The sequence below is a fragment of the Alosa sapidissima genome, chromosome 14 (genome assembly GCF_018492685.1).
Source record: "Alosa sapidissima isolate fAloSap1 chromosome 14, fAloSap1.pri, whole genome shotgun sequence".
Taxonomy (NCBI): domain Eukaryota; kingdom Metazoa; phylum Chordata; class Actinopteri; order Clupeiformes; family Clupeidae; genus Alosa; species Alosa sapidissima.
In genome coordinates, this window is record NC_055970.1 from 4,413,261 (window position 1) to 4,438,692 (window position 25,432).

Sequence of the window (25,432 nt, forward strand, 5' to 3'; positions counted from 1 at the left end):
TCTTTCTCTTGTACTTTAGCTGTACTTTGTGAAATAGCTGCACCTGCAGTATAACTGCAGTATAACTTGGTGTGCAGGCGCACAGGGGCGTAGCACAAGATCCTGGGCCCTATGCATAGGCAGTCCGGATGGCACCCCATGTCCCCCCCTCATGCATATATTCCAGACTTTTCAAGGGCCCCCTCCCCCTTGGGGCCCGGTAATCAGTCCCACTTTTACCCCCAGGTCGACGCCCCTGTAGGCGCCCCTCTATCCTCTGTAAATCTTCCTATTGTTGTCAAAGGAAACTTATAAACGGCTTTCAAAAGAAAGTTGCCTATGGCCAAATCACAGCCATGGCAATATTATCTGTTCAATGCCACTCTTACTCATGCCATTATTTCATTCAACAGTTTGACTACCGACTAATCGAGTTTAAAGACATTTGTCTTCAATTTGTTTTCTACAATTTGTTTAGATTTTTTGCCCACAGAATAGTTTTAATCTTAGTCTTTGAGTCTCCTGTTGCCAAGAAATGCAGTACTTTTGTCAAGAGCCAAGTTCAGTGAGAAAGGCTATATGTGTTATATCTGTGCACACTCAGTAATTTGTATAGCCTACTGGCTTGTATATGTCTCATGCTAAATTGAACATTCTCCCTACTGCCTTCCCATTGCTACATTTTCTCACTCAATAACTGTCAAGTGTGGCATTATGAGTCAGCATCCGGACCAACGGATACCCTGTCTCTACAGAATTACTGAAGCTAAGCAGATGTGGGTTTGGTTAGTACTTGGTTGGTGAGACCTCCTTGGAAAATAAGTTGGTGGTGGGTGCTGAAAGTGGGGTTGGTGGGTGGCTAGTAGATAGCTCCAAAATTGATCCCAATGCCCCAGTGCAGTGACGGAGACACTGTGCTGTAGGAGATGCCGTCCTTCAGATGAGATATTAAACTGAAGTCCTGATTCACTAAGGCCCTTCAGATGAGATGTTAAACTGAAGTCCTGATTCACTAAGGTCCTTCAGATGACATGTTAAACTGAAGTCCTGATTCACTAAGATCCTTTAGATGACATGTTAAACTGAAGTCCTGATTCACTAAGGTCCTTCAGATGAGATATTAAACTGAAGTCCTGATTCATTAAGGCCGTTGATGGGCCCATGGCACTTATCACAAAAAGTAGGGGGTTCTCTGGTTTCCTGGCTTAAATCCCAAACTGGCTTGTTCAATCTGGCCCCCGGATCATCCCCTTGTGTAATTGGCTCATTCATTCATTCCCTCACTCTCCACGTAAAGCTGGTATGTGGTGAGCGTTCTGGTGCATAATAGCTGCCATGCCTCACCCAAGTGGGTGTTGCATCACATTGGTGGTGGTTAGTAAGGTTCACAACTTTATTGTAAAGCGCTTTAGCCTTGATGAAGCTGTTGCTGTTGTTGTTGTTATGATGTAATGTTGTTGAATGAAATCACTGCTTGCTTTGAATAAATAGAATGTGCATGTCATCGCCACTCATCATGACTCATGGAATTCCTCTCATCCAATCAGAAATGAATGTGAATGACCAACTATTTCTGGTTCGGCTTGCAGAAACATTGGAGGAAGCAATCACTGTAAGTGTTATCTAATCTCAAATTACATCAGGGATGTGATGTCATGAAGACCTTAACTCTGAGGACAAGGTGTCTTTTCCATGTCCAGTTATAGACATTCCTGTCCAGAGAAACCAGAGATATTTCCATGAGTTAGTTGATGTTTACAACTTTACTGATTCACTTTATTTCTTGTTGGTACAAACTCTACATTGGTAATGATTGATAGCACGGGCAATCTTAAGGGTGTCCTGCCACACAAAACCGTTTTTACTTGCATTTTTTTTTAACATGTTAGGTCCATATGTGTTTGTGCTATGTCGTGAATGTGAAAATAAACAGCTACCTCCTTCTTCAGCTCTAGCCACTAAAAAGAAAAAGCAGAGAAATTAGGCCAATTGCAAAAGCTCTTCAGATTGACGTGGAATTGATGAGCTCATTACTATTCATGAGCTCGCCCAGTTGAGACCGTGCCCACAAAATTCGTTTAGCTCTGTGACTGTTTTAGTAGGCCTATGCAAGGATGGCTGAATGTCAACGGGCTATGCACGAATTAACTTCAACAAACATAAAGTGTTACCTGTTACCTACTTGTGTAAACTTTCCGGGAAGTGATCAGCGTGACCAGTCGGCTAAAATGCTTAGTTGTTTGATGCTGTATGAGACATTTTACTGCACAACAAAATGATTACACGTTGGGCTTAGCGGGCAAACTGTACGATTTTACTTGATCTGTAAGACAATAAAGAGACCAAACAGTACAAGAAGGAGTTACTGTATAGTGGGCTACTGACTGTTGTCATTACATGAATGCAGATGGGCATTTTTCACAGGTAATGGGGAACTTCCCGTTTCTTCTGTCACAATGTGTTAATACATGTTGCCTAACAAAACATATACAACAGAAAACGTTCTTATTAACACATAAATTTGCAAAATCTACCGAAATGATTTGTATGTGGTCGTCACGTTATCTGTCATTGATTTGGGCTACAACGTAAAACTTTATCTTCATCTAACTAGTTTATCAGGTGACCAGTCGGCAAAAATGCTTGTTTGGTGCTGAATGAGACATTTTACTGCACAACAAAATTATTACATGTGGGCAAACTGTAAGATTTTGCTTGATCTGTATGTTACCTGGCTGATGGGGCACGGGAGAAGCAGCCTGTCAGCGACCATGCCCGCTATCTGAAGACGCTTACTGAACTGCTAATGGTGCTGCGCATCTGGCGTGCCCTGCACGCGACCGCGCGAGTTCACGTGACAAAGGAAGAGAGCTAGGCTGGTCGGGTGTGCGCAAGGAGGTGGCTCATTTCGGGGCATTGTTTCAGTCGTTTTTAATGGCTCAGGTTTTCAAAAGATAATTTCAAAACCGACCTCAGTAAAATCTTAATAATATTAATAATTAGTTTACTAGAATGGTAACAATTGCTTGTCAGCTTAAAATTTCTCCTAAAAGAGGTAAACGTTTGTGACAATCGTCATCTTGCTTTCAAGTAGCCCTAATAAACAGTTGGAAACGTTTTAAAATAAAGACCTATTTCTTTACACAGTCAAAAGTCTTTGCAATCTTCCTACAGGTAAGCACCCTAAATGCAGTTCAGTTTTTCGTAAGGGGATTGCTCATGTGGTTAGAAAAATGGGCAACACCAGTACCCCTGTTGTCTGTATGACCCTGTACCCAGGATTAGAACCAGTCTGCCTTAGCGTAATGTACTCCCTTCAAAATGCAATAAACATTCGACTATGGCCCTCTGTGAGACAGAAGATATGAAAGGTAAGATAAACCTTTAGCTTAAAAGGGACAAAAACTGATGAAACTCCTAAAACAAATATACAAAACAGGTCAATTTTCAATAAATAACTTTATTATATTTACATACAGCAGTGGTACTCAAAGTGTGGTCTGCAAGCTATCTCAAGTGTTCCACAAGTAGATGTGGTAAAATATAATACATGAGTTGTTTGCAATATTGAACCAACTTGCATGTGCAAGTATGTAAATCCAAACAGTTCTGCAACACTGATGTAACCTATGCCAGTTTAAATCATATGAATCCTCTGACACCATAAGCAAGGTGCTTATGTGTCAGTGAGAAGGCCTATTGTGTAATATACTGTTCAAGTAGGTCTACTGTTTTTTTTTTTGCTAGGTGGTCCGTGAAACACTGACAATAGTAATATTGCAGTCTATTAAAATAATGCAAACACAAAACAAGAACATCCAAACTACGCACAGAATTAACAATGTCCTCTTTTTGCCAGACGATGCAGACATCTGGCCTACAGATCCTTTTTAAGATGGTGCTGGGATTATTTAGGAGAAAAGGTCTGAGTTGTTGTTTCGGCTTGTATTGTCCTGGGGATCCGAAGAGACAACACACAAAACACATTCGTTGGCTGTGATGATTCTATTACATTGCTCTGTGATTGCGCTGGGCCATAGGTGGAGCCATCAGGTGTTATTGTGATGTCGCTTTCATCCTCCTCCTCCTCTTGATCAACCCGAGGTCTTCTAGCTGGCCTTGGATGAACAGGCTTGATGGTAGTAGGTAGCAGGCCCCCATGCCCATGGTGTATCCGAAGTGCTTGTATCAATACTCATACTTTTCATGAAGTATTCTGTTTGGGTACCTAAAGTAAATAAATGTGTATTACTGTCAAGTTACAAGATACTAATAGTACACAGGACATTCACTATCTCACACAAAACTGTACTGGCACAATGGAAACAAAAATATTTTAGTGACTGTAGTAAGGTGTATGATGTACTAAGTAGCACACCCACAAGAAGACATTCGGTAATATCAATTCTATCTGTTATGCAATTCATGGGTCTCTCACAGGTGTATTAATCAAGCACCATGCAGTCTGCATTCATAATCGAGGTGCTTGATTTTATACACCTGTGGAAAGTGACCTGAAGAAACCCATGAATTGACTTTCCCAAACATTGACGAGCACATAAGAACCTGTATTCGCCTACTAGAAAAAGACTTCTAGAAACGAACTAGCACAACAATAAAAGTTAGATCACAAACCTTTGCTTCTAACGTGATGACGTAATGTAGGCTAGAAAGCTGTGTAGCCTGACATGAGGATGTGCTCTGGAAGACATACATAACACTAAGTAAACAGCAAGTAATCAAACAAAACATCATTGTAAGCCTACAAAGGTCAATGTAATAATGGCTAGAAGACATAAATTAGACTGAAGTGTAAATACCTGAGCTCTAGTGATAGCAACTTAGCCTAATAGTGCACGGGTATTGTGTTTTTGATTTTCCCCGTTTAGACTAGAACAATACCCGTACTTAGTTGAGCATAAGATATTGTTGCTAATATTATTATTTGTGGTTTAACGCTTAGGTTAGAAGATTATAGGTTCAACAAGCTAAATCTCTGGGTAGTGTGGTCAGTTTCTTATGAGTGTAACGTTAGCTACACCAGGCACGTAACTGAAGCATTCCGTTCGCGTTATGTACTGCAACAATTAGCTTCCAATAGGCCTAATCAATAGCTACAGTAGCTACACCTGGCGTGTTAGTGGCCTGTAGGCTACGTTCGGGAAAATAGACCATTCCTCTAATGGATTTTACCAGAGCCCTTCCTATTAGACATTCTCTGATTTTACACGTCGCGAACAGAACACTTCAGTTACGTGCCTGGTGTAGCTTCCTGTAATATAGGCTAGCTATGTACCCTTTTCATGCATGCTAACGTGAAGAATATGAACATGCTATTTTGTAACAGACGTTAGGTGGAAAAGTTTGTTTGTACTTACAGCCTGTGAGCTGGTGGTCGATCGTCATGACGGTACAGAACCAGGTTTTCAGAACATCGATGCAAAACCACTTTCTAACTGTATGCAGTGAGTGTGGTCGAAATGATTGGAACACAGAACTAATGTTGCACTACTTCGGTGGTGGTGTTCCAACGATAAATACGAACCATTTCTTCCTCAACTCTTGTTTCTAAGGCAAGACATGCAACATTGATGTGTTATTGCCACAAATAACACAGGCACGATTTTTTTCCACCATGTTAGCAACTTGGTGTTAGCTCCTACTAGCTGCAGAGAGACAATCAATCCCCTAGCCGCAAAATCTTCCAGTCTTTCTGTAGGCGGTCACAAGCCAAGGTGGGCGAGGCCATGAATAATCAGTTTCCCTTCGGCGTCATTGGGAAGGGCTCTTTCTGATTCGCTTGTTTTTACGTGTATTTTCTTTCATTGGCTAATGCGGGCAATGGGGGTAGAAGATCATTTTCACGTGCAGCATGCATATGCAACTTGGAGTAAGCTACATGTATAGTATTTTGAAAGTAACAAGTATTAAACGGTTTCTCAGTGAATGAGACCTTTAATTATGCCAAACCCATTTCTGTTCTTTAAATATCAGAAAGCAAACTTACTGTTGATGGCACTGAACTTGCACTTGGAAATGTTTATGGAACTTTTCTGAACTGTGAATTACATTAAAACTCATGTCAAACCAATTTGCCTGTGCTCTCAAAAACATTTATACAAATCCGTCAGCTTCAGTCAGTAGGTTGAATTGAAGACCCAGATGCAGAAGTAAAAGTGATTTTTTTACTTGGATATCTTGAGCATTACAGGTAACCACTGAATTTGTGAAACTAAAATAACAACAACTAATATGTACTAAGCTAGTACATAGTCTTTAAAGTGATCTAATATGTATTGACTGACAGATGCAAATGCTGTAAATAAAGGTAATCATCAAGGGGTCTGCTGGTGAACAAAGTCCTTGAAGTCGGAAGCTGCCGTTGCTCAATGACTTGTGCCTCATCTGGTAGGATTTCAAAATGTTCCAGATCTGAAAACAGAAATATTGGTATATGTCACATCCTTGAACTTACTGCAAACTAGAACAAGTGCTCACAAATTAAGCTAAAGAAATGCTCCCAATATTTATAATGAACTATTGCACATGTCCTGTTTATGCAGGCAATAAGCAAAACCAAATTTGGTGTATTCAAAGTTCTGTAGAATAACCATTTCTTGTATTTTTGTGTTTTTTTAGTGGAACAGTGTAAGCTCATATCTACACCCTATTGAGGTAGTTATTAACAGTTAGGCCAAGGTCCAGTTAATCAATAGCCAGTCACTGATGCCATATTCTTTAATTATCCAATCTGTATCCAACCAAAACCTGTTGATTTAAAGGCTACAACTACTTTCCATGTGTGACTTATGAAAAGATGTAATGACAAGTATTGCACAGATGTGCCCTGGACTGCTCACAATAACAGGCCACTCTAAATGTCTAAATGAAATGCATTCATGTTTGATCAGAATGCTAACCATGTCTGGAATAGACAGCTAGGCCTACTGAATCCAGTAGGTTGCTCCATTTAAATGTATGAAAAATGTCAAAGTACCATGGAATCAGTTAGCCTAAAGACATGAAACGTTAACGTCAGCTAGATAGAATGCACGAAGACTAATGGTGATTATTAAGTTTACTTCACTACACAAAATATTTCTCAGAAACATATTTTCATCTATGTTACTACTGTGATATGTTACTACAAATACTTGATTCAATCCAGGTTATCCTACCTGAAAAATACCTGCTCAGCCGCAGAGTTGAAACGCCTTTCAGGAACTTCCCGGGCTTTCTGAAAGGAGATCTGTCAATCAAATCTCAAAGTTAACATTATAGTCGCTAGCGTTAGCTACGGTTAACGGACTAAGTAATAACGTTCTAGACTACGGCTAATGTTGATGTTAAGCTACACTAACATATTTCTCAGAAATGTTTCTTTCTCTAATTTAACAAACAGAATATGCACGTTCACCTTCAGTTAGCCTAATTACCTTCTAATTGTTGCCAGCAGCCAGCCAGACATGGAGCTAGCTTCTAAGCTTAACTAAAGTTAACGTTAGCTAGTCGCTAGCGGTTAACATTACAGACTAAGTAATAACGTTCTAGACTATACAAAGAAGACGAATGTCTAAGTTAAGCTACACTAACATATTTCTCAGAAACATACTCAGATGAAATTTTACACAAGCCACAGTTTTTCGGTCATCACAAATGCCCGAATTCCGCCACGGGATTCTTACCTGAAGAAACCTCTGCCCACTGCCAGATGCCGTTGTTGTCTGTCTCGAAGATTCGTCTCTGGTTGTCTTCTTCGACTTTGGAGGGCTGTCAATCAAATTTCACTCTTCAAACACAGCCAATCACAGCAGAGCTAGTACCAAACCTGGTTACTGCCCCCAAGTAGAGCAGAAATTCACTTTGCGAGAGCTGAGTGATTTTCGAGTAAGCGCTGGTCAGATTCCTCCTCGCTCGCAGCATATTTTTCCTCGCTCGGGGAGCAGTTTCCTCTGAGTGCGTGCGCGCAGAGAGTATTTGCGCGCTAGCAGTGAATATTTACGAGTGTGAAATAATATAATACGCCCATATGCATGTTTTATCGCTCGAGTGCTTTATGGCACTTTTCTATCGCCATAGCTCAGCCCCCTGCTCTTCACACTGCTAACACATGACTGTACAACCACTCACAGCTCCAACCATCTGGTGAAGTTTGCGGACGACACAACACTGGTGGGCCTCATCACTAAGGGCGATGAGGCTCACTACAGAGCAGAAGTAGACCTGCTGGCCAAATGGTGCAAAGACAACAACCTCCTGCTGAATGTCAGCAAGACCAAGGAGATTGTTGTCAACTTCCAGAGAGGCCACAAACAACTGCCACCACTGTCCATGCTGTGGAGAGAGTGAGCAGCACAAAATTCTTGGGGGTGCACATCAGCGACGACCTCTCCTGGACCACCAACACAGCATCACTGGCGAAGAAAGCCCAGCAGCGCCTCTACTTCTTGCGCAAATTGAAGAAGGCAAGTGCCACGCCTCCCGTCATGACCACATTCTACAGAGGGACCATAGAGAGCATCGTGTCCAGTTGCATCACAGTGTGGGGCGGAAGCTGCACAGATCAGAACAGGAAGACCCTCCAGCGCATGGTTAACACAGCTAAGAGGATCATTGGAGCACCACTTCCCTCCCTGCAGGACATTTACACCATCCGCCTCACCCGCAAAGCACTAATGATTGTCAAGGACACAACCCACCCTGCCCTCTGGAAAGAGGTACAGGAGCCTCCGCTCCCGCACCACCAGACTTGCAAGTAGCTTCATCCACCAAGCAATCGGGATGCTGAACACTCTACCCACTCTCCCATCACTGACAGCCCCCCCACCCACCAGCCAGCCAGGAACCTAGGATCCTGTCTACCTTAAGTTCCGAGTAATCTTCTGAGCTATCAGCCTCAATCTCTTGAGTTTGACGGGGACGTCTGAGAGTGCGGGATGAACCTGTGCCTGTACGTGTCTCTGTCCCTGTCCATGAACCTGTCAACAAGTTTTGTAAATAAGCATTTTGCTTCCAATCCTACACATAGCCCTGAGGCCCTAACTGCGTCAAATAAACAAATATCTACTCTGTCTTGGCTAACCATTATCTGCACCACGGAGACGTTTGCGTCTTTTGCTGTGGTCAGTGGGCTCAGGAATGGGGTCCTCATCATCACTACTGTCACCCTCATTCTCACTGCTGCTTTCCTCCTGTGGTGATGGTTGGTAATTGCCATCCAGGATGGGATCATCGTTGTCAGACACGTCCAAATCTGAGTTGTCTCCATCAGTTAACCCAAGTAGCTCCAATGCTCTTTCCACAGAAAAACGCTCTGGAAATAAAAACATGATAAAATCAAATACAAATTAATATAATTTATGTATGTAGGTTTGCATTATTTATTTGTTATTTATTCCAATGGGATAATATGCAAGCTAATTTACATGTGCACATTTTTACTAACATTTTTAACCCAACTAATTTAAGTATGTATGTATGTAATTAGTGATTTAATTGTTTTATTATTTATTTTAGTGATTTATTTCATTGGGACCTTGTACAGCCTTTTAGCTGCATCAGAGTTAGCTTTTTTCCTATTTTACATGTGTGCATGTTTACTAGCATATTAGCGGTTTCGAGGAGCATCAGTCCATAAGTACACTTGTACTTCATGTTTAGCGACCTACAAAGTTGCTAGTTTTACACTTTTTTTTTCCAAATTTGCATGTCATGACAAATTTACAAGGCTTTTATAAATATCTAAATCAAAATAAGCCATGAAATATGACAGAACTTCTTACCTGGTCGACGTTTGCGTATGGAGCTACCACTTGAATCTTCCCTTGTGCTTGCCGCCATTTTGAATTTTGACCGTAGTATGTTCTTCTGACACCACCAGATGTAAGTGGTAAGCAGTGTAAGTACCCCCATACGTGTCCATAACTCCCCCAATTCAGCAGCGAACACAATTGTGGACATAAGAGCTAAAAAGTGCTGTCCACGTATGTGACCGCTAAGCCCTAGGAGGTTAAAGCAATGTTCACAAAAGATCAAATTCAAGCAATTGGACGAAAGCACAAGGTGGCATACGTTGGGGGAATGAAACAATAAAGAAAACGATTAAAATCAGATTCACTGCAGGCACTACAGGATACAAAACGTTACAAGACCTAAACATACCCTTACCAGATATCAGAACAATTCAAAGGAGGATGCAGCATGTTAAACTGGAGCCAAGAGTCCTACAGGAGGTGTTTGAAATGCTAAAGCTTAAAACAGGTGGCATGAACCACATTGAGCGTGACTGTGTACTCACCTTAGATGAGATGGCCATCACCCCAAGTGTGGAGCTGCACATGGGAACCGGGAAGCTCTTTGGTGATATCACACTGCCTGGGCACAAAGGCCGTGCAACTCATGCCTGCGTATTCATGCTGGCAGGACTTACCACACGCTGGAAGCAGATTGTAGCATACCACTACAGTGGTAATTCCACAGATGGGGCAGTGTACCAGCCAATTGTTGTTGCCATAGTGGAAGCTGCAGCCTCTATAGGACTTCACATCTGTAATGTCACGACAGACATGGGGAGCCCCAACAGGGCGATGTGGAAATCCTTTGGGGTGGACTACAACCACACATGGGTGCCACATCCTGTCCAGTCACACCGGAGGTTGTACTTCATGCCAGATGTACCACATCTGGTGAAGAACTTGAAAAGTGCCCTTGTCCGTGGACAGATCATCACCATTCCGCAAGATGTGGTTGACAAGGAGAGGCTACCATCCAACGAGGTGTCTATCGGTCCATTACAATACCTAGTGACCTATGAGGAGGGCAAGGCTTTGTATGAAAATCGTAGCCAGCTAGCTAGGTTATGTTTACTCAGTGTTCACCCGGCTATGAACTGAGACTTGATAAGTCATATTCCATAACACTGACTTAGATTACAACTGACACAAGAAGCATAATTTGCTAGCTATCAAATCAAGACTGGTATGTCCAGCCAACGTAACGTTTGCATAGTAGGAGGCAATGGTTTTCATGTCAAAGAAATCTTATGACAATTTAAAGGTTTTTGGTAATTTTCAGTGCACAGTGACTTTGTACACTCGCGCTTGTTTCATACCTACTTTGCATTCGAGCGGAATTTTTCCTCCACAGACGCACGTCGGTAAATTAGGGAATGAACTTGCGCTCCCGGGGGCGGTTCAGAGAAAAGAGGAGACGTGTTCCGGCGCAAATGTTCCCTGGGCGCATGCTTGGCAATAATGTAGCATGTGCACAATTTGGTTAAGATGCGCTTGCTCATAATTTTTCTATTGCACAGTGAGATGGAGTACGGCTTGGGACAGAGAATTAGACGCGGGAGGGAGAGGGTCTGCCGGCCCAGACAGACCTATCTCTCCCTCAGTGAGGAGGAATGTAGGCGTAAGCTACGCCTGACCCGTCAGGCTGTGACAGATGTCTACCATCTCCTGGCAATGCTATTTAATTGAAAACACACACAAACACGCAGTGTAATTGAACGAACATTTGACATACTGAAGATGCGCTTCAGGTGTTTGGATAGGTCAGGAGGCACTTTACTAGCCTGGAAAATCCAGACCCTGGTAATCTAGAAAGATTAAGGGTCTGGCCACGAATAATGAAAATGGCCCAACTCGAGGGGTGTCACCAAGCATGCATTTGAAAATCTCACTGCACGCAATTGGATAACACTATGACCAATGTTTACTGACTGATTCATTGCAGCACTGTCGTCATCTACACCGATGTGATTGGTTTCTCACAATGCATGGGGTAAAAGTAACATGCATCATTACTCATTGCCAGAGTGTCTCGCAGAGACAATTCAGAATGTGCTTTTGCGAGAACTCAAGAGATTTCTAGGGTAGCACTTTACAGTACAGTCCACAAAAAGTCGCAGCATTCTTTGTGGCATGTTATGTTTTACACAACATTTCCATGAATCATGGATGTGCTGATGACATAAATGAGGAAATATTAGAGGACTTAAGGAGACGTGATGTTGAACTGCATGTGCCGATTAACCCAAATGCCCCAGCAGCAGCACAAGCTCATCTGACAGAAGAGCTGCATTGTCTATAGTGAGGTATAGTGAAGCAAAGTAATCTCGGTCTAATGTTAGACTACATTGCAAAAATATCACTATGCATTCATAACCTTATGATTCAGTGAGAGTGAGCTTAAAACATCGGAAAGTATGTCTTTGTGACATTTCTTTATTTACATGTTGTCAAAAAGAAAAATGCCAGCCATGGAAACAATTGTGGAGATTTCCTCCCATGCCTATTTAACCGAAGCTAATTTGGGTGGGTTTCTCCCATCCCCATTCAATGCCGCTTCTCTGTCTTTTATGGCCCTGACGAGAACGTCGGTCTCATCGATTGTGAACCACTCCTGGCATGCACCTGGCAAATCAGCCATTATAATAGCAATCCGCCATGGGACAAGCGCACCTGCTTTTTAAGGGAATGTGAGATGACGCTCTGATTGGTTTATTGCATGTGACGCCCAAACCACACCTATGAGTAATGTACTGTAGCTACTTCAGACCAACCCATTTTAGATTTGCGTCGGGCACAAGAGTCATTTATCCCGACTATAATAGCAACAGTGCCCGAGATCCGCCCACAAAGCTACTTGCGTTTTGCATTTGATAGGCTACTTGTGTTTCTGATCGTTAAGATAGGGCCCTAAGTATTCTTTTGAGTGGACAATCATTTGATGTGTTTGCTGTGGATGCATACTACTATGGAAGCTGCTACCTGTCTTTTGCCTTCCCTTACAGCCGCTCAGAGACTACACTGGACAGAAAAGAAATAGAAAAATTGAAATATTGGGCTATATTTTGGCGATCTAAAACGCATGGTCACTGGCAAATAGCTTAAACAAATGTCCAGTCCACATTGGGAGTGGTTTTGTTATCAAACGTCGGCGCCTAGAGCAAAAAGGTTCGTCTTATGTTTTTTAATCAGTCATAGTTTGAGCGTAACATCCTTTAAACTGTGAACATCTGTCATTCCCTTTAATAGCAAGCAGCGCAACTTCAAACAGCGCATCTGTATTTTGATAGTCAGCGGAGCATTTGAAGGAATCTGCTTGCAGATTCCACTAAAACCATGCTTTATTTACTAAAACCTAGCAGACTATAACCTACTGCTACTTGTAGCCTAAGCGTGTTGGTAGCCTCACTATTTCCTGAATAAAATAACTTTTCAATAGCTTAACTTCTTTATTTATCAAGTAGCTTAGCCACACAAGCTACACTTTTGTTGTCATGTGTAATTAGCACAATTTAAAGTAGCTTCCTATGTAGTGAACTAGCCTACTGTGTTTGTGTTACTAATACATTTGACTGGGTGGTAGTTTTGTGTAGTGTTTTATTCATGGCAGAGTAACTGATAGTTTAGCTCACTACAATTTTCGAAGTAGCTTGCCCAACACTGTATTATTCACATGTCATTTACCCTAACAAGAATAAGATGCCTCTCAAATTCTACACTGAATATTTCTGTGACTGAATATTTGATTTATGAGCTCCACCTTCATCACCTGCATTTGCCACTCTGTGTCCCATTTCCCATCGTCTGGTTGACTCAGTCCTCTTTTATGGAGTTTACCCAGTTTCACTATGTACTGCCATCTTATTTGCCCACCAAGTATACCCAAGCAATTTTAGCAAGGTGGGAACATACAAAATGACATGCACCAGTTGTCGAAATCATAGAACCAACTGCATGAAAGTAACCTCTGTCTCACTGAGCCTGTGAAGACACTCCCTGATTTTTTACTGATTGCAATGAACGGGGCTGATCTTAGCAGTTTCTAAAATGTTTCTTAATTCCTCTTTAATTAATCTCTTCATTGGGGCTGGAACCTTTCTGTGAATAACAGATGCTGTTGATGAACCCATTGACACTGTACAAGTGACAAGTCACCTTTTTGTCTTGAATTGATGAACTGTTACACTCACTATGCCAAACCAATGTCTGTTTTTTAAGGATCAGAAACAAACCTACAAACTTGCACTTTACATTATGGAACTTGTCTAACAAATACTGTTGATATTGAACCCAGTTACTCCATTTCCTTTACTTATGCCACACCAATGTCTGTTCATCAAACTTTATTTTTGATGGCACTGAACGGAAAATGTTAATGGATTTTTTCTGTCAATTGTGTACGGATGTACGGACCATGTACGGATCCAAGTGCCCACGGGGACCCAGGTTCGAATCCGAACTGCGGTCATGTCCCGATCCCACCCCATCTCTCTCTCCCACTCACTTCCTGTCTATCTTCACTATCCTGTCAGAATAAAGGCAAAAAGCCCCAAAAAAAAAAAAAACTTGTATCAAATCAGTTTTTGTCTATGCTGGCAAACATGGATTAGTTATGTTCCCAGTTTTTATATTGGATGTCATCACTTTATAATATATATCAGAATATTCTATTACTGTTAAGCCCACTATGAATATTAAAATTCACACTACCATGTTTCCTGTATCGTACAGCTTTTCTACTGGGAGGCTTACAACTTATTCTGAGTCAATTTACCCAAGTTTGTCACTAAACCACATAGGCCTACTTTGAATACCCCTCAGATGTCTGAATAGCACTGATCTCACTTAAATGTTTATGGAACCTTTCTGTGAACTGTGAATAATGCTGTTGATGGAACTTTTCTGTCAACTGTGAACTATATTTAACTCATTAAACTTGTATCAAACTAGTTTTGTCTATGCTGTCAAACATGGATTATGTTCCCAGTGTTGATATCGGACGTCAGGTCACTTTATATCATATATCAGAATATTCTATTACTGTTAAACCCACTATGAATATTAAAATATGCCGTACCATGTGGCCTGTATCATAGCTACATGTAGCCTATGACCTTTGCAGCAAAAAAAAAAACGTGTGAAAATCTGTTCGGTATTCAGTGAGGTATGATTAATTAAATGTGCTGAGAGCTGATTGCACCGGCCATATTATGTTTATGTATGAGAGTGTCGTCACTCTGTTTTTGTACCGCTCTGCCTTTACCCAAATGTTAAAAAGCTCATTTCTCCCCCACAGACTTGAATGGCTTTGATGACATAACGGCCTCAAAAGCCAGCTGCACTCGTTAAGCTCCAAGAGTAGTTCCCGGGCTTTTTGCATTGCTTGTAACATGCATGCAGCAAAGCTAGATAGGAATGGGACTTCAGCCCCACTTTCAACATTTCTTTCAACGAAGACACGCAAAACCACAAAGACCCGTAACGAGGGATCTGGAATTTCGGTTACCTAGCAACCAAGACGCTGAAAAGGGAACTATTTTTTGATGCGTAAGAACGATGTCAAAATTAACATTTTTAAACAATAATGGGGTGTTTTCAGATTATTTAGTTTGTGGTAGAATTGTTGTATAAAAGCAATATATCACTCGTGATCGTGGGATTGGTCATGGATATTCCCTCGGCCTCGTGGCTACGGCCGAACAACACCTGTGGGAATATCCATGACCAATCTCACTCTCACTCGTGCTATATTGCTTAATTGAAGAATAGACCAATCTCACAGTGTCCAGGTGTCCGGCCTCATTGATGTTAATGATACCTTAATTGGCAGGGTAAAACGTCTTCCTGTAGACTTTTCTTTTGCTTTTCTTTTGGACAGTGCTCTTCCGCAGGAAATTGATTTACACGGCGGCCCCATCTTGTGAAATGGGTTAATCGTCTTTTTTTGTAGGGGGAGATTACAAACCCTACCCTTGTAACTAGTGTAGGAGGTGTGTGTGTGTGAGTAAACATGGAAGTGAAACTATGTGTACGTGTTGTGTTGAAGGGCATGCATTTTTAGCCATTTCAGTTGATTTGTGGCTTTGGCCTCCAACTTCTCATGAAGAGGAGTATTGCGATTAAGGAACACAATAGACTTCACGTGGAATTATTTGGAAATACTTGGTTTAGGGGAGATTTCACTGAATTAGAGGGGGATTTCTCCTATAGCCTACAGCTGCTCTGATTCAATACTATGATTCAAGATTTGTCACATGAGTCATTAGACATTAGCCTAATGTTGTGTAGACGTTTAGGAGCAGCCGTGGCCTACTGGTTAGCGCCTCGGACTTGTGACCGGAGGGTTGCCGGTTCGAACCCCGACCAGTAGGCACAGCTGAAGTGCCCTTGAGCAAGGCACCTAATATATATATATATATATATATATATATATATATATATTCCATAGCCTGCCCATAAACCTGTGCAATATACTGTACATGTATATTATTATATTATTAATCCCTATTGTATATACAACCATACTCTACCTGCACTTGGTATTTAATGCTTCTTTGCACTTCTGCTTGGATGTCAACTGCATTTCATTGGCTCTGTACCTGTACTCTGCTAAATGACAAAGTTGAATCTAATCTAATCTTATGGGTGATAGTGACCACATATTACTGTTGTTTAATTTATAGGGAACAGGTATGATTCCTTAAAAACTCTCTTACGCTCCTTCTACACTGGAAGTAGTGTCACACTTGGTTCCCTTTTTCTCCTCCCAACATGCACCCACCCCTTTCATGTGAGATTTGGTATTTAAGTCACTACTGCAACTCTCACAGACATGTATACCCTACCTACACACACACACCCTCAGACACAGGAAACATGTCCAGGCTTGATGTGACGGAGACTTTTCATGGCATCTCCCTGCCAGGGCACCTCCATACTAAGGACTCTCTGAACTACGCTACTCAGTTCCCATTTCAAGACTCCGACACGCTAATTGTGTCCTATCCGAAATCAGGTAGGAAAATGACACGTTTCACTTGTGACGGCCATGGTGTTCTGTGACAGAGGTGTGAACATCTGGACTGTTACTGCTCAGACTATATGCCTGTGTTGCTACAGGCAACAGTGACTGCTTTTGAATTTTTTGTGCCTTATGCCAGGAGTACTTGAATCAGCTTGCTCTAGCACTGGATGTAATTCAAGTTAAATTGGCATACAGTAGGCACTTGATCTCTCACTCGACCTGCTGCCACTCTCAACTGTCTCTCTGGCTAACTTTCTCTTACTGTCATACTTCCACAAAAAAAAGACATGTCTCAAAAAAAATCTCAAAAACAGAAGTTGTTCCACTATGTTGTGTTATGCTGCAGTATGTTTATGTTTATCTTAACCATCTGTTTCTAGGCACCACATGGATGCAGGAGATGGTGACTCTAATTCTCAGTCGGGGAGACCCCACTCCATCCCAGACGGTGCCCAACTGGGCACGTGCCCCGTGGCTGGAGCAGTATTACTGCCCGCAGGTCCTGAGTGCTGCCCAGGGGCCCCGCGTCCTCACCACTCACCTGCCTTACCACACGCTAGCTCCTGCTCTTCGAGGATCCAAAGCAAGGGTGAGTCCTACTGAAAACAATTGGAAACTGTCTACGCTGCATACTTTCAGTACACAAAGAGCAACTCTTGTTTTTGTTTCTTTGGGTGTGCAGTTCACTGAGTCATAGTGCTTGTGGTACAGATTATATTACATGTAAATGCCGTGAAATCAGTGCTACTCCATTCTTTTGACCTACAATCCTCCAATTTTTCAGGTCATCTACATTGCAAGGAACCCTAGAGATGTTGCTGTGTCGTACTACCACTTCCATCATATGGCCAAGTTCCTCCCGGAGCCGGGGTCGTTTGAGGAGTTTCTTAACAACTTCTTAGAGGGAAAAGGTCAGAATGTAGCCTGACGAGCCAGACCCACATTAAAATGTAGGGTCTGGACACTCACCGTTCGCAGTGCTCAGTCCGAGGGGCAGGATAATCAGTTGTCTTTCAAATTCCCTCTGCACGCAATAGGACAGCGGCAGCGCTATGAGTCCCATGCGTTTCCCACCAGCGGAGCTAGTTAGCTAGTTCAAACGTTTGCCTACTTAATAAAAGCTTAACTCGTGTCACACTGTTTGCCAGCAGCAACATCCATCTTATTTGTTTTCAAGTAGCAGGGAATTCAAGCCAAACCGTTGCAACTCTGCCATCAATCATTATGTTAAGCCCACCTAACGACTCCATACACGATTTCATTGGCCTGATTAAGTTTCGATTTCTGGAGCTCACAAGCCAACGGAGAGTTGCTAGACTAGCCCTGGCAGCAAATGTAATTTGCGGCCGCTAGGGGCGCGTCTAGATTTCTAGGCTAGTCAGAATGAGCTCTTCTCTCTTTCTCTCTCTCTCTGTGTGTGGTGTCATAGGTTTTCCAACTTCAATGACATGCTTACTCATATATTGTACATATATTGCTTACTCATATATGATATTTTTTTATGTTTGTAGTGCACTATGGATCCTGGTTTAATCATGTGAAAGGCTGGACTGATCCAAAGAAAGACATTGAGAACTTTTTCTTCATCACATATGAAGAGATGCTCAAGGTACAGTTCTCTCCGCTGTAGGCAATTTTATAAGGTGTAGAGTATATCATAGGAGGGGTAACACGCTGCTGCATTTTCATGAACTCCATTAACCTTTTTCTGTAACAATTAATGAATTCATTATGAATTAATTAATTCATTCATTCCTTAATATCTCATTTACCTCAATTAACATGTGTTCATAGTCTGTCATTTGTGACCTCATACATGAACAACACATCAACTAAAGCATTAGGTATGGTCGGCACATTATTATGAATTATGATTTATTAAGAATTCTCATGATGATTTCTTTTTCTGCTAAAAATGTGGTCACTACTCAAATTCTGATTTGAACACAACTTGTGCAGTTCTCTAAACACATGTCATTATTCACAACTTTAGTTGAGGGGCCACAGACATGATGAACTCATGAGTAGCCTAATTAACCTTAAATTCATGTGATCATGATGATCATGCTTAAGAATTCATAAATCATAACGATGTACCCACCGTACCTAATGCTTTAGGTGATGTGTTGTGATAATTCATGTACCCTTAACGTACATTTTTACCCATTTGTCTTTTTGTGGTCCTATAACTGATTTATTTTTTTACTCTGTAGGCTGCTTTCATTTACATTCATTTTAATTATTATATATATTTTTTTATTTCAATTACAGTATATTTGTATATTTTCTTTATTTTCTATTAGCTATTTTTGTTCTTATGTAAAGCACATTGAAATGACTCTATATGATATGTGCCAGATAAATTAAAATGGCCTTCCTTCGCTGTCCCCTTGACAGGACCTGAGAGGCTCATTACAAAGAGTGAGCAGCTTCTTACAGTGCCCCCTGCAGGAAGAAGAGATAAACCGCGCCCAGGAGCAGTGTAGCTTCAGCACCATGAAGGACAATGACATGGTCAACTACAAGCTCGTCACGCAAGACATCATGGACCACAGCCGGGGGAAGTTCATGAGGAAAGGTGAGACTTGAGTCGTCCCGACGTAAAAGTGCACGCAAACAGAGCAGGGCACTCCCTGCTTGTGATGAAGTGCAGGTAGTTTGTTTATGTTAGAACCAGTTTTAATTATCTATAACATCATGCCACATGCAGTGTTCTTACGTAATGCAACTATGAGTCACAAGGCTAAGAGTATCATTCGAGGAATCATGACCACATAGGTGTAGGCGTCCTGTTCTGAGAACAGTGACACTTCCATGTGTTAAAACTAGTAACTGGTGATTTTAAACACATACAGAATTCCTAATCAGAAGGAAATATACTTGTAGCAAAAACATGCGATTGACTGAATTCTTGATGATGGTATGTAAAGTAATATTCAGCACATCAGAAGCACATTTTACCCTCTGGACTCTGATGAAGATGCAAACCATTGAAACGTCAGTCTTTTGCTGCACCGTTCAGAAATAAAAAATAAGCAACTTTAACATCTGTGTGATCCCTTCCTTTCACACAGTTCACCCTCATTTCACCCATCCATCACCCAAGCCCCCTTTACTGTGTAACTTAGAATTCATGTCAGTGTCTGTTTTCTATTTCAGGGAAATCGGGAGACTGGAGGAACACATTCCATGAGCATCAGAGCCGTGACTTTGATGCTGTATATGAGGCACAGATGCAGGAGTCGCATCTGAAGTTGATGTGGACAAGCACAGACACGCAGATGCAAGAGTCACATCTGAAGTTGATGTGGACGAGCACAGACACACAGATGACAGCCACGAGTCCAGCTCTCACAAGCCGCCTCCACTCAGGCTGAGGCCTCAGCCATCCTTAGATTTCAAGGAGCCTGTTCTGACAGTTTTCATATCTGTTCAGTATTGTAAATATGACTAAAGTTGTAAATGCTATTTCAAGTCTAAGATGTTCTCTTATTGCCTGGGACACTTTAAAATTGTTGTTGTTTGCCAGAATCATATGTATATGTATGATGTATGTATGTATGTATAATAAAAAAAGGTTGAGCAAGTTTCCCATTGAGACCTCCTGCATGTGAAATGTTTGTGAATTAAGGAATTGGGTCATTGTATCTAAATTAATGCACTTAAGGACTCCTGAATCTTTAAATAATAAACACCTTGAGGCTTGTCTGCACATGGGCGGCTGTTTAATTATTCAACAGTACAGGTTTTGGAGACTTGTTACAATCAGTGTTGCCACAGTTACCTTGAAAAAGTAATCTGATTACTGATTACTCCTTTAAAACGTTACTTAGTTACTTTACTGATTACTTGATTTTAAAAGTAACTAAGTTAGATTACAAGTTACTTTATTAGTTACTTTCAGCAGCTGCTGACAACACCCCCACCGCCTCAACATAAAAATGATAACCGGTTTTGCCAATACTCACTATACTGGAAGTGCATTTTAACAGTAATGCCAACAATGTATAGCAGACATCCCAACCTAACCTACTTAGATACTGAAATTCAGATGTTTGTTCAATAATGTCTAGTCAGTACACCAAATATGTAGATTTTGGTAGTTTGGCCTTTTCATGTAGCCTTGGCAACTAGCCATCTAGTATAGGCCTGAGTAATATGCAAATGAAATTACACTTGTTAAACTCACCTCAACAAGTCTTTTGCAATCATTTAACCCGCCGTGAGTAATGCTAAAGTCACTGTTACAAACAGTGCAGTGTGCAAGACTATCATTATGTTTTACTCTTATGAGACAATTGGGTACAATTTTTATAGTCTGATGTGAAATGGGTCTTAAATGTTCCTTTTTGAGGGGCACTGACTCTGCTATGACGCTCCTGTTCCTAGATACACTAACTGAACTGATTAATTAAGTTCGGGAGAAAAGAGATATAAACTAAGCCCACCTACACTGAAAACTGATTGGTTGATTTAGCAAAACAGACCATGCTCTCTGTCTTGGATGCGCTTGCAGGCACACACGCACCACTCCTCTCTCTCCCTCTCCGTTGTGTGCGCGTTAAACTCAGATGCACACGCGATTTGAAGTCCGGACTGGCTTGCGTGCTCTTGTTCGCTCTAGGTTCCGGGAGATTTTGTAATTTGCGAGCGTCAAGATAAATATGTGGGAGACTCCCAAAACTTCGGGAGAATTGGGATGTCTAGCTAGACAGCACTTTGTCGCCAGCACAGAATGTACAATGTACTTTAATGTTGTCATGTTTAGCTGACACAAACTCAAAATAATGACTGTATAGATAAAATGTGCATCTCTCTCCTCACTCCATTGTTTACGTTTGTGTCGCTGTGTGGTGTTACACGTGAGTCCTCATGCTGAAAAGGTTGGCATAGCCTACATGACATTAATCCCAGAGACAAGAAGAAAGCAAAGAATATATCTTTTTACTAAGGAAAATAACAAAAATAGTAACGCACAGTGACTTAGATAAGTAACTTTAATCTGATTACTGGTTTGTAAATAGTAGCGCGTTAGATTACTCGTTACCGAAAAAAGTGGTCAAAATAGACTAACGCGTTACTGGCATCACTGGTTACAATGCCTGCTTTGCATCAGGCCCTTCAATAGATTTGTATATGCAGCGTATCAGGCTTCTCAATCAAGTCCTGGAAAAGATTTTTAGATTTTGACAAGACACAAAGTCACAATTCTAAGTACCTGAAACTTTCATGCTTTAAGTAATGAAACGTTTGACTGACATTTTGGTGCAATATTTGTGCTTTTTAATTTTGTGGTTGTTTTATTTTTTCTTGTTTCACTGTTGATGATTTTATGTTTCATGACTTATTTATTAATTTTCTCTGCCTGTTTGCATTTATGTATAATAAACTAAATGAATAACTGATTGAATCAAACATATTTAGTATTTCATTATTCTTTATTGATTAAATGTTTAATTGATGCATCAAAGCGCACATCAAAGCGCTTCAAGCATACAGCATTGGTTCTCGGCATATTATCTGTCAGAGTGGCAAATGAGGCTGAGTAAAACATGAATGAAACACCGACACAGTTACATACACAAGTGTGTCCTTAAAGGAAGACGACCCTCTCCATCTCTCCTCTACCATTCGTTGATAGCAGATTCCACTGCTGTAATGGTCAAACCTGACGATGAATTCATGGGCGGATTATGAACTTTTGGGCCCCTGGGCCCAGATGTAAGGGCCCTACACTAATTGTCGTATATGTGGGAGGGGGGGTTTGGGGGTCCTCCCCCAGAGAATTTTTAATTAGTTTGATGTGATTTCCTGTATTCTGGTGCATTTTGGGGATGGCCAATACTAAATTCAATCAGATTCATAGCCTACATCCTGATTTGTTGATATTGAGGCAATGATTCCATGCAAAGGCTTGGGCTTCAGGGCCCCATGACCCCAGTAGTGATGCAGTTACTGTAGGTTCTGAGAGTCATCTCAGTCATCTTCATTAGCAGGAGGAATGCCAGACTTCCTCTCCACACCACTTAGGGTGCAATTATTTCACTGCTCCCACCACAGGTGGCCAAACCCCTCACCCACCCCCCTGCCCCCGCCAAACCATCCCATTCCCATTTGATCACCCCCATCTGGCCTCTGGTACCCTCTGATGAAGACAGCTTGAGGTGTTTCAAAAGCATCTCCACCTGCTGCCATTAGTCAGCATAGGGGAAAGATGTTTCATTGAGAGCTTGGCAGTTTCTTTGATACTTCTCTGAACCAACTGATTCAGTTGGTCTCCTTTGTCCTTCTCTCTCTATTTCTCTCTCTCTCTCTCTCTCTCTCTCTCTCTCCTGCATGTCAAGTGTTTCACATCATTAGGGTAAAGAGGGGAGTGTTGCACTGTTGCACCTGGCCTCATACTGTAAGTGGAGACACTTGACATTTGCATTTTTAGAAGCAAATAGCTGTGTGTGTGTGTGTGCGTGTCAGGAGTCTGTGGGTCTGAGTGTTCCTCCTTGCTCCTGGAACACAGGGGGGACGAGGAGATTGAGCAAGAGACAAAAAAGCCTGTCAGACAGACCCAACTGAGCTTAAGGGTAGCTCCAATAATAGAGTGCAGAAAGCAGTGATTGGCTGAGAGTTCACTCCACAGAGGAGATTGTGGGAACATCTGTGAAAGGAAAGAGGAGTTGTCAAGTTGTGTCGGTGACTCCTCATTCATATCATGACTGAGTGAGCCTGAAAGAATGGAGAATACGGCCCTCAACTACCAAAAGAACCAAAACATGGTCAAGCTTTAGAGTTTTATGCACTGAACATTTACATTCTGATTACTTGGCAATGCCATGCCAATTATAATGTTCTCTTTACAATGTTGCCTTGCCCTGGAGAGATAAAATAGAACAACATTTGTACTGAGACACTGAGGTTTAATATGGTGCCGTAACCGTATAGCCTGTTTAATCCTTCTACCTGGGGCTAGATACGTTCTCAGTGAAGTTGAACAATTCAAAAATGAATATATGAAACGATTATAGATGAAGAATTGTCTATTACTGATTTACTGACCAGTAGGTCACGTCTGAAGTGCCCTTGAGCAAGGCACCTAACCCCTCACTGCTCCCCGAGCGCCGCTGTTGTTGCAGGCAGCTCACTGCGCCGGGATTAGTGTGTGCTTCACCTCACTGTGTGTTCACTGTGTGCAGTGTGTTTCACTAATTCACTGATTGGGATAAATGCAAAATGGGATCAAAAGAGTATATATACTTATACTTATACTTATACTTATACTTATAGAATTTGTTTCCTTCCAAGACACCAGTTTAAAAAAACAAATTAGTGACAAGATGTAAAACCGTGGAAAACATGGGCATGTAATGTGACACCTGCATGACACAGCATGCTGTTTTTCTGAGGAGCCTGTGTGTGAGTATTATTTGCATTAGCGCATACAGACACTGAATGAATGACAGACACACACAGCTGTCTGAGAGGGGAAAAGTCCTCTCCTTTTACCCTCATCTCTTTATCACACGCTTCTGTTTTGTTCTTCTTCTCTCTATTGCAAGAACCTTGGCAGCTCTTTAAGACTAACCAATTAGACAAAGGACAGCCTCAAGTGCTTTTCAGTGAGGGCATTGGGTGCACGTTCAAATACACATTTTTCAGCTCCTTTGTCCTCTATAGATGTTATACTCGGAACACTGAAGCTGTTGTGAACATGTAGCTGTCTATGGCACAGGTAATATAGTGCAATACACAGTAATTCATTACAGTTTTTCTCAATTGCTTTGGGAAACTGGGATCCACTTGGTCTTCATGAACTCTTTCTTTGCACAGCGGAAGTGTTGTTTGAAGGCAAGATTTGCTTTTGCTGCATGTTTTAAGAGTTTCGATAGAGTAACAGCCGCAAGCAAAATGTGCCATTTTGGCCAGAGTGCTTTTGTTCAGACACAGCTGTTAACTGTTTTGAAAATGTGATGTCAGAGTTGACACAAGCATCAAAACGATCGAGAAAAACTGTAATAACTGTAATAAACAGGCTTCTTGTCAAAACAAGAACAGTGGAGTCAAGGTCGCCACAGATGTATTTGCATCACTCAAGGTGAGCAGCCATTCTGGATATTTGAATGTGATTTTCCTTGCTTAAGTTCCTTGAATAAGGAAGGCAAATCTTGATAAACCTCATCCTATAACTATTCAGAATTATGGGGATTTCATGTTGTTTCTGTGTAAACCATGTGCCACCAACAACTTCCCCTCCAGCTTCTTGTTCTTCTTCTTTACATAGTCATGCCTCAACAAAGAGACTGATCTAGCCTAGAAATCTAGACGCACCCTAATGGCAGCAAATGTAATTTGCAGCCAGGGTAGTCTAGCAACTCTCCGTTGGCTTGCAAGCTGGAAAAATGAAACTTATATCAGGCCAATCACATTGTGTATATCGGAGTCGGCGACGGTTCCGCGTGAATTTACTGCTACTTGAAAACAAAGAAGATGGATGCTGCTGCTGGCAAATAGCGGTCTTTGAATCACGACTCGAGTTAAGCTTTTTTTAAATTGGCAAAAGTTTGATCAGCCAACTATCTCCGCTGGTGGGAAAATGCATGGGACTCATGAGTTGTAGCGCTATCCTATTGCAGGCAGAGGAAATTTG

At 41.5% G+C, this 25,432-nt stretch overlaps 1 protein-coding gene and 1 long non-coding RNA gene across 5 annotated transcripts; one reads left to right on the forward strand and one right to left on the reverse strand.

Moving 5' to 3' along the window:
- Window positions 1-25: 25 nt before the first annotated feature.
- On the reverse strand, window positions 26-15,143 carry LOC121682293. The gene is made up of 3 exons (XR_006022497.1): window positions 15,034-15,143; window positions 7,654-7,659; window positions 26-37 (listed from the first exon to the last, which is right to left on the reverse strand). It is a non-coding gene; the product is annotated as an uncharacterized LOC121682293 (long non-coding RNA).
- A 27-nt stretch (window positions 15,144-15,170) lies between these two features.
- Window positions 15,171-20,506, forward strand: sult5a1 (sulfotransferase family 5A, member 1). Of its 4 annotated transcripts, none has more exons than XM_042062380.1 (7): window positions 15,753-15,770; window positions 16,636-16,785; window positions 17,175-17,383; window positions 17,579-17,705; window positions 18,306-18,403; window positions 19,192-19,372; window positions 19,954-20,506. In XM_042062380.1, the coding sequence occupies exons 2-7, from the start codon at window positions 16,647-16,649 to the stop codon at window positions 20,169-20,171; spliced, it is 972 nt and encodes a 323-aa protein (XP_041918314.1). In that variant the 5' UTR covers window positions 15,753-15,770; window positions 16,636-16,646; the 3' UTR covers window positions 20,172-20,506. The 4 variants fall into 4 exon arrangements, with proteins under 4 accessions (XP_041918315.1, XP_041918314.1, XP_041918313.1 ...); XM_042062379.1 differs by lacking the exon at window positions 15,753-15,770 and having other exon boundaries at window positions 16,505-16,785; window positions 19,954-20,040; window positions 20,089-20,506; XM_042062381.1 differs by lacking the exons at window positions 15,753-15,770; window positions 16,636-16,785 and adding an exon at window positions 15,171-15,317.
- The last annotated feature ends 4,926 nt before the right edge of the window (window positions 20,507-25,432 follow it).

Coding starts and splice junctions, on each gene's coding strand:
- sult5a1 (XM_042062378.1), top strand. CDS start 16,542: ATGCACCCACCCCTTTCATGTGAGATTTGGTATTTAAGTCACTACTGC. Junction 17,384..17,578: donor TTCGAGGATCCAAAGCAAGG/GTGAGTCCTACT, acceptor CCAATTTTTCAG/GTCATCTACATTGCAAGGAA. Junction 19,373..19,953: donor GGGGAAGTTCATGAGGAAAG/GTGAGACTTGAG, acceptor TTTCTATTTCAG/GGAAATCGGGAGACTGGAGG.